The 10,067-nt window shown below is 38.1% G+C and overlaps 1 protein-coding gene across 17 annotated transcripts in view; it reads right to left on the bottom strand.

Annotated features, from left to right (window-relative positions):
* LOC133542506 (R3H domain-containing protein 2) overlaps positions 1-10,067 on the bottom strand; it is a 173,661-nt gene that overhangs the window by 27,541 nt on the left and 136,053 nt on the right. For all 17 annotated transcript variants that reach the window (XM_061886724.1, XM_061886764.1, XM_061886716.1 and 14 more), the window contains 6 exons: positions 9,240-9,375; positions 8,611-8,768; positions 6,992-7,131; positions 6,574-6,674; positions 2,179-2,348; positions 1,945-2,089 (listed from right to left, as the gene is read on the bottom strand). In XM_061886724.1, the coding sequence (XP_061742708.1) occupies positions 1,945-2,089; positions 2,179-2,348; positions 6,574-6,674; positions 6,992-7,131; positions 8,611-8,768; positions 9,240-9,375 (850 nt within the window). The remainder of the gene's footprint in view (positions 1-1,944; positions 2,090-2,178; positions 2,349-6,573; positions 6,675-6,991; positions 7,132-8,610; positions 8,769-9,239; positions 9,376-10,067) is intronic.

Here is a 10,067-nt window from a genome sequence, read left to right as displayed (position 1 = left end):
CGACATGGTAACGCTAGCTGTGATGCTAGCGAAGTGGTAATACAAAAGAAGGTGCGACACTGGTAACAAATGAAGGAAGAATTAATTCCCAAGAAAAACAGCACGGAGTGCATCGTCTGGTGGTGGTTTGGCTTCAGGCGAGAATGTGTTCAACATTTATGCGGCAAGAGTGTTACTACAAAAAGTAGCAGCACTGCTAATGTGTAGCATCATTTGAAAAATCACCCGCTAAAGAATGAAGAGTGCTTGAAACTCTGCATCTCAACTTCTCCGGACGGTGCCACACCAACAAAATGCCCAAGCAAAAATTTCCACATCAACACAGTATGAAAAAAAAAAAAAAAAAAAATCAACAACAGAAGGAGATAACGTTCGCGGGAGCCTACCACATAGTGAAGAACATATACTATTTGATATGCATCTCATTTTTATGTGACACTTATTGAAATATCTTGTGTGACATCATGCACAAAAGTGCACTTTATTTGTTTTAAACTATTGTAGTGGCATTCTGTAAAAAAAAGTACACTTTAATTCAGTGTTGTTTTGATATGTAATTTTTGTGACATCATGCACAAAAGTGCACTAATTGTTTGTTTTAAAATGTCTCTGACAATCTTGCACTTTCTGTTTAGAAATGACATGAATGTTTGTGCCATTGCTTAATAACTATTTAATAAATACATCCATCCATCCATCCATTTTCTACCGCTTATTCCCTTTCGGGGTCGCGGGAAATACAGTTTTGGTAAATTGACTTTGTTGTGATTTCCCTCTCTGCATGAAAGTTTAAAATGAGCATATATTAATGAAGTATGAACAAAAATGTTTTAATGTAGACACATAGAATCATCATACTGCTGTGATAATATGCATCAAGTGTTCATTCAAGGCAAAGCAAAATATCCACATATATATGGTGTATCGTGACATGGCCTAAAATAGAGATATTAGTAAAAGGCCCTTTCGCCCAGCCCAGTTAAGCTTTTTCAGTGTGGCATTTTTGGCGTTTTTTGAATGGTTAATTAATAGATTTTAATGGGCGAAATAGAGGACCTCCCATTGACTCCACTGTAAGCCGACTTTTATTTTACGTTTATTTAACATTTACAATACAGTAAAAAAAAATTCATCTGATAGACAGATAGTACTTTATTGATTCCTTCAGGAGATTTCCCTCTCATGTCTTTCATAGTAATTGTGAACGATGCGTAAAATAAAAAATAAAAAAGTGCAGTTTCCCTTTAGGACTAGTGGAGTTGATGCTGTGTGCATGTGGGTCTGTAAATATTGTCATTCATCCAGGTCATTGCATTCTCAGGGCATTGACTGGTACTTGAACGTGTGCATGTATAACTAAAAAGATTGTTTGAAGAGGCGGTCGTGTGACCCCAAAAGGTGAAGCACGGCTTAATCATTACTTTGGAGAAAATAGGGGAAAGAGCATGTGCATATTGACAATGCAATGTCATTAGAGCAGAGATTGTTGGTTTACAAACACGTGTCCGTGTGTTACATGACCATGGACTGAACATCAACCCCTTGCACACTGTGCGGCGTGGCGCAGTTGGGAGTGGCCGTGCCAGCAACCTGAGGGTTACTGGATCAATCCCCACCTTCTACCAACCTCGTCACCCTCGGTGTGTCCTTGAGCAAGACACTTCACCCTTGCTCCTAATGGGTCATGGTTAGGGCCTTGCAAGGCAGCTCCCGCCATCAGTGTGTGAATGTGTGTGTGAATGGGTGAATGTGGAAATAGTGTCAAAGTGCTTTGAGTACCTTGAAGGTAGAAAAGCGCTATACAAGTATAATGATAAATAGGTTGTACTTGTATAACCCATATGCCATTTATTTACACTGTTACAAGTAGAACTACTGCAATTACATTTATAAGTTCTCTTAGCTGGTGCCTTGCATTTGTAATAAAGTAGTTTCAAGTCACACCTTGAGCTGTCCCACCCGGCCGTGGGAATTGGGGAATGAGGGGTAATGGTCCGAGGCCTGGACAGACACTGTTGACGCTGCTAGAGGGAGACGGGGTAGGAGACTGGGTCGGCGAGGGCAGAGGACTTGTCAGCTGGGTGCTAGCCTGCAGACAAGAAGAAGATAGAAGACGTACCAGAAGTCATATGCTCTTACAGTGAAACTACGGTGCTGTTTGAGTAAGTTCTGGTTTACCTGTGAAGTATTTTCAGGTTTGTAGAGATCCCCAGGCTTTCCGGGTCTCTGCTCTATGCTGTAGTATTTGCATGGGTTCCACTGGACTAGCGGAGGATTTTGGGAAGGCTGCGATCCATTGGGGACACTAAGCTGCATGACCATGACTCCAGGACCAGGAGGGGGAACTCCTGATGACAGATAGATGCACAGTTGTCTCATATTTGAATGACATTGCAGCCATTTCAAGGATTCTAATTTTAAACATGCGCATTAATGACGTACACAAGGCTGTTTAGGAGTGTTGCTAAGAGACAACAAAACACAAACAATTGTAATAACTCCGGCTGCAATCAATCCTTTGATTAGACCACATTCCCAACCACTGGGTCATGGCACATTTGTTTGCCGCGAAAAATTATCAGGAATTGCCCAATTTAACTTAACTGGTCAGAAATTATGTAATGCAAATAATGCTATTCTCCCTAATGGCAAGAGTTGGGTATTAAGCTGGACAATTAATCAAATATTCATCTCGATTTGGGCTTCTCATTATCATAAAAATATAACGTAAAAAGCAAACGACTGGGCCGTGCAAAATGCATGCAAATTTCTGAGCTTGTAAAAATGTGAAAAAGTGAAGAAGACCACCTCTACTAGAAGTTTGGGATCTCACCATGGTTGCTACTTTTTATTTGACACAGCGCTAGTATGCATAATGTATCATCGCTAAAAAAGTAAGGCCATATGATTTTCGCGTTAACGTACCCGCCGACAGAATCAACATTAGCTAATGAAACAGAATCAGCTGTTAAACGCAGAATATCACAGAAATTGATATTAAGTGTGAGGCAAATCTTTGTGAGGAGAAGTAACATTTGTTTAGAAAAATAATGCGCCTGGGACCACTCATTCATCCCCAAAACACGTTCTAAACTAAACAATGTCTAGACGGGCACTTGGAAAACACAGAATAAAACTACAAATATATAGTTAGCAAAAGCAATCCATACATCCACAACACATCTAACCTGCTTGTGTTGTTGTGAACGACATCATCTATGTAAGATCAATGTGCAAACAGGAAAGCAGTCGCAACTCGAGAAATCGTCAATTTGTCAGCTTAGGACAGCAGCATGCTTCCTCCTTCACAATAACAGCGCTGAGCACATCCAGTCTGACTAAAGGTATAGAAAAAGTACCTTACACAAGCAAAATATACTTATTGATACATTTACAAAATTATTATGTTTGACATTTGTGATTTGGGGCTATATAAATAAACATTGATTGATTGATTGATTGACTTAAACAATTGTTTAAAATTGTCCAAAAATGTACTGCATCAAGAAATGTGAGATTTTTACATTTAATTAACAAACAATTGTGGGTTAAGATCAGGGGATGTCGTAGTGAGTTTGTGCAGCCCTTTGAGACACTTGAGATTAAAGGCTATATGAATACACTTTGATTGATTGATTTGATTTTGATAAAATTGTGTTAATGACACAAAAAGCACGCGCTCTATGGTGGTAAAATGTGTGGAAAGTAAAAAAAACGAATACAATTAATTGATTTTTTTTTATTTATATTTTTTATTGTTATTTTAATTTATTGTTACTCTTATCATATTACTGCGATGAGGTGGCAACTTGTCCGGGATGTACCCCGCCTCACGCCCAATTGTAGCTGAGATGGGCACCAGTGCCCCCCGCGACTTCAAAGGTAATAAGCGGTAGTAAATGGATGGATGGATGGATCTTATCATATTAACTGTTGTTTATGTGTTAGTAATTTCTATCTGGTTGTTCTTTGAAAAATGTGTTAGTTTTAAATTATTTCAGACATGCATACAATATAATTACAGTGTAATTATATCATAAATACATATAGTATAAATACAACATCACAAATTTCCAGTTTACAGAAAGTCCAAAATAGAGTGTGAAGAAACTGAGCTTATTTAATCCTACTGTTTTTCATATAGCAGTTTTATAAAAAATTAATTCCATAATGAAAATCCACATACTACGTACATAAGTGGATTTATCCTCTTTTGTTGAGAATAAGTGTTGTTATTTCATTATGTTATTATTCTAATTAAATACTTTTTTGCTGTTGTTTTTTGCATTAGTTTTTAAGTTTATTTTATCATCTTTTATTACATCCAAATATGTGTTTATTTTACCTTTTCAATGTCTACTTTGTCTATTTGTATTTGTGTTTGACTTTCCCTCCTACTGCATTATTTTAGTTATACTGATATTCAAAGATAGTCGGTTTTTGTCAAACCATCTTTTTAATGTGTTCATTTCTTCTGTTATTTGTACTAGGTTTTGTGTGTTCTCTCCTGAACAAAACACAGCTGTGTCATCTGCAAATACTAACTTTAAGTCCCTTGTAACTTTACAAATGTTCATTTAAAGATTCAACAATTTTGGTCCCAGTATTGATCCTTAAGGTACACGACAAGATATATTTAGCTGTGTAGATGTTTGTTCTCCTATCATCACGTATTGCTTCCTGTTGGTTAAGAAGCTTCTTATATTTCAAGTTGAGTTTTGGTGGTACAATAAATAGTTTTCAAATTGGTGAATATTTATGTTATGAAATTGTATCATTGTATTTTTTGCCATGATTGTGTTTACTCATCTACATATTATCCAACACTGGGGCAGCAGCTATCGATTTTTTTTAAATCGCGGAATCCATCTATTATTTATTTCGAATAATTGAGCAATGGGACTTTTATAAAAAAAATATTCTGTTTTCCATTACCTTTATTCATGTTTTTCAAAATAAATACACATCAACGACGTTGAAATTGCATTTTTAACATGTACATTAATAATAAAAAAAAATAAATTAAAATGAAAAATATACTTCCGCTTTCATGTACGCTCTAATGCAGCGGGTGAGTGGCAACTTCCTGTTGTCTAGATTTTATCCATTTTTATTTGCTTCACACTTCAAACGATTAAACGAAACAACAGCTGGAGCTTCATTTGATCAATTGTATCATAAGGGATGGCGTGGCGCAGTGAAAGAGTGGCCGTGTGCAACCCGAGGGTCCCTGGTTCAATCCCCACCTAGTACCAACCTCGTCACGTCCGTTGTGTCCTGAGCAAGACACTTCACCATTGCTTTTGATGGGTGCAGGTTAGCGCCTTGCATGGCAGGTCCCTCCATCAGTGTGTGAATGTGTGTGTGAATGGGTAAATGTGGAAGTAGTGTCAAAGCGCTTTGAGTACCTTGAAGGTAGAAAAGCGGTATACAAGTACAACCCATTTAATTGTAGCTATGGCTGCACATGTGCTGGTGGGACATTGAAAGAAACAAACTAACATGTACTGTGAATGTGTGAAACATAGCATAATATACTCCTTTATGAAACTGCTCCACATGCTAGTCCAAGATGACAACTGCTCACATGAAATATTGACACTTTGGCCACAATGTGGACAAGTTCCCTATGAACTGTACTCAAGGGATTATTATTATTTCATGCTAACAACCCAAAATTATATCCAAGTTTAACTTGTATAGTATTGATAAAACAAAATGGCTGCTGAAATTTGAGGGGTGAACTCGGTACTCATTTTTGTTAGCTACTGAATACTTTGGGTGTGAGGAGTTAGTTTTTCCTTATTTTTTGTATTGAACAGAGAGAACACAGTCTACAAAGGTTTGTCAAACATACTTGGCCAATAAAACCTTTAGGCACCTAACGATTCAAGCTGATTCAGATTCCTTTGGGTAAAAATTAAATTCAGAATCGATTTCAGATGCAATACAATTCTTGATTTTAAACGTGTGTGCTATTTGGGGAATTTTCTTTTTTTTTAAAACAGGTCATAGGTTACAGAAGCTCCTTCTGGATACATGAATATTGCACAGTTTTTAAAATTGCTCCTTATTGAAAAAGAAGTTTTAATTTTTCCCTTTAAAAAAAAAAAAAAGGTGTGAGTTTTTCCTAGCCCTTATGTGGGCTCTACCGAGGATGTCGTTGTGGTTTGTGCAGCCCTTTGAGACACTTGTGATTTAGGGCTGTATAAATAAACATTGATTGATTGTGTATACACTGTATAACCAGAGCAGAGGTTAAAAGCATTAGGTCATTCACAGATGGCCAAGACTGTGCATAGTTCGTTGGTGTTTTTTCAGGTAATCCCTAATTCAGTATTTATTATCTACCTGCAAACATTGCATCCTATGTGTGCTTGTCTAAACTTTCAACTACTTAACCTTTTCAGTTTTTTTGTTTTTTTTACAACTGCAATGTTAGTGATGTTTGCATCAGGTTTAAAACTATTGATTTTACAGGTTGGTTTTGGCAGAAGAGCTAAAAGACAATGATGGGCAGCAACATTGTGGTTTTGATCACAACAGATTACTGTTTTCCTGTCAAGAAGTTACCTGAATATTGTTGCTGTAACTGTTGAGGGTTGCATGGAGAAGGCGATGGTGTGATCTGATACTGTTCAGAGTTGGGGGGCTGCAGGTAACCTACAGATGGGCTGCAAAAAAAAAGAAAAAAAATTATAAACATGCTTTCAGGTATGTCCTGTGAACATCATTATACAACAAACCCAAACATTAATTAAGCAGGTGACAACATAACATACTTCAAGCATTTTAGAGACAAACAAAAGTGGCAAGATAGCTTAATGACTCAACTTTATGGTTATTGCAGATCCATTTCTATCATTAAGGGCTGGACATTGAAGTACAAACACAATTAGGTTTTTGTCCAGCAGGCGGTGCTGTCACAGAAAAAAACAACCCTGTCCCTTGACTCTATAAATATATAACGAGGGTGCCAATTATTACATACCTTGTGCTATTTTGCTGTGTGGGCGTAATAACACTGTAGTAAACAGGCATAGGTCCCTGGACTGACTGGCTCACTGGCACCATGACCTGCTGCTGGTACTGCTGCTGCACCACCTGCTGATTCTCGTTCGCAACTGGCACCTGAAGAAGAAGCGTACTTCGGATTAGACCAGCAATGTCAAATTTGTTTTTTCGCAATTATGACAGTCTTGATTAACACAGATTGTAACAGGGAACATATAAGACAGCCTTGTTACAAAATGTGCATAGGCAATTGATTTCGAAAATTACAAGTTTTACTAACAGACTGATAAATAACTGTCTTTGAAATTGTAAGTCACGGTGACTAGATCCAGCCTGCGAAGGAAAGATCTATGGCCCCCGGGATGATATTTGATTATTATTAGAACACAGCTGCCTGATGCTGTTTTGCATGCACCAATACTCCATCAGTGTTGGCGCTAGTAATTTTCAAAATGGGGTCCCAGGCACCCCATCAAGTCATAAAAATTGAGTCCCACAGTAAATTTTTGGGGTCCCACTATTTTGTAAGCGTTTTGAAAACAAATGATAAATGTATGCATTATCCTGCTATATGGGTTATACTTGTATAGCGCTTTTCTACCTTCAAGGTACTCAAAGCGCTTTGACACTATTTCCACATCCACATTCATTATATACTGTATGTATGTATATATATATATATATATATATATATAATACTGTATGTATGTATATATATATATATATATATATATATATATATATGTGTGTGTGTGTGTCTGTATGTATGTATGTGTGTATATATATGTATAAGTAAATATACATATATGTAAATGGTAAATGGGTTATACTAGTATAGTGCTTTTCTACCTTTTTTTTTAAGGAACTCATAGCACTTTGACACTATTTCCACATTCACCCATTCACACACTGATGGCGGGAGCTACCATGCAAAGCGCTAACCAGAACCCATCAGGAGCAAGGGTGGAGTGTTTTGCTCAAGATCACAACGGACGTGACTAGGATGGTAGAAGGTGGGGATTGAACCAGGAACCAGACCAGACTTTCACAGGCCACTTTAAATGATGTAACAGGCCATAAAGAATGACGTGGCTCTTAGGAACCCCCCCTTTTAGGAGAGTTGAGTCATCCCAGATTATTTTATTTTACACTGTCTAATGATTAGAGGTGACTAGAACTGAAGTTTAACAATGTATTCAGGAAACAGGAGTAAGTACAAACAATTGAAATACCAGCGCTGAGAAAGAAAGAACCAAGCTATCTAAATGTCGAAACAGTCTAGAGGTAACTTTGCCCTGCCAGAAATGGAAACTGAGAGCTAACTTGACGTATGTGACATACACTCTCCTCCTTCACTCTCTTTACAGGCTCATGACATCATCACTAATGATATGTACTGTATGTGAGAGTGCATAGATAAGGAAACACATTGTGTCATCCTCTTCTAGCAGAACCAAGGTCAAAGTTAGTGATTTCTAAGGCGTTCATATTCTGCCAAAAGGAAGGAAAACATTCTCTTAACATGGCCAGAAATCCACTTTGAATCTGGTCCCCAGGCCTTGAGTTGAACACCTGCGTACTAAGCTAACTTGGTACCTGATAGGATGGCATCTGTGGGTACTGAACCACGATACTTTGCATTTGCCCTCCCATGCCAGCTCTCTGGGTATTGAGCAGAGCAGGGTTTTGGGTCTGCTGCACCCCAATGATGCCCTGGTAACTCGGCTGCTGGCTGGGCATCATGGTCTGGAGACCTGTTGACACAACAAATTGAGAACTAGTATGGGGGACACAATGATGGTACAAAGCCCTTATGGTCCAGTTGCGAGATACTTAGATGTTTAGAATCATTGTAGTTTCCTGCTTTACTTGTTTGCCTGTCAAAAACTGCAGATAAAGGTCGTGCTGACCAAAAGCCATGTGGAACTGGCCAACCTTCACTAAGAATAAGAGTTCCACGGGTTTGTCAATAGTCGATCAACACACAAGCAACCTCCGTGAAAGTGAAAATAACTCCATTGGTCATTCTCGCCATTCAAACAAAACAAAACTGGCGGAAAGCAATAAACCATAAAATTAAAAAAAATAAAAAGCAAACCAGGCGGTAATTTTTTTTTTTTTAAATCCGGAATTGCGTGTCCTTTCTGATTTCAATGGATAAAAAGACACAAAACTGCCACTGACAGTAATAACATTTACATGGAGTACTGGAATAATGTACAGACCTGACTGCTGTGCGGGTTGAGGCATGGGCTGTGTGCGCTGGGCAGGGTAAGAGACCTGGTGGGACATGGGTTGGGCCACACGGTACTGCTGGCCTGAACTGGGGTACTGACCAGGGGGGTAGTATGAAACTTGGATCTGAAACATTCCAACAAAAAGTTTCAGGAACAATTAATGTACAAAAGAGGCAAGTAACTTGGTTACATAATGGCGGAGGCTTAATCTGTATGGCTAAAATATTAAGCTTCCATTTTATTTATTTATGTATACAATTATTTGTGTGCCAACAGGACATAGAAAATACTTTCCAGGAAAAAAAAAATGAAACATAGCAAAAGTTGAGTCACTTCTGTCTAATATAGCAAGGCTTAAAAGTAGCATAATTATTAGGCTCAATTTGAGGTCAGTGTTTTAAAATTCAGCATAAAAAAAAAAAAAATCAGTGTTAAAAAATATTGTGGATAAAAATGCAATGTATAAAAATTCAGTGCAGAAAAAATCTTTGTCAAAAATCGATCCTGTCTCAGAAGCAGCCAGTGAGGTGTGAAGTTAGAAGTCAAGTGACACAGGTCTTGCAAAGCAGCATAAAGAGGCAGTTAAATGGGCTACTTTGGCATAATACAACATGTCATGTTTGTCTTTTGTTTTCAAAGATGACCAGGTGACTTCACGTTGATTTGTGTGTGAAGATGGCTGATGAGGCTAATCCTTGCACGGAATGACCGGCTGCAGTGAGGGCAGGTTATGGCTTGGGGTGGCTGGCTGAGAGGGAGGAACAGTCTCTGGTCTTGCGTAGCTGTCGCTTCTGTTCGGCTTCATGGATGCGTTTT

The sequence above is a fragment of the Nerophis ophidion genome, linkage group LG02, assembly GCF_033978795.1.
Source record: "Nerophis ophidion isolate RoL-2023_Sa linkage group LG02, RoL_Noph_v1.0, whole genome shotgun sequence".
NCBI lineage: Eukaryota > Metazoa > Chordata > Actinopteri > Syngnathiformes > Syngnathidae > Nerophis > Nerophis ophidion.
The sequence above is the reverse complement of the archived record's forward strand: the minus strand, read 5'-3'. Positions and strand labels throughout refer to the sequence as shown.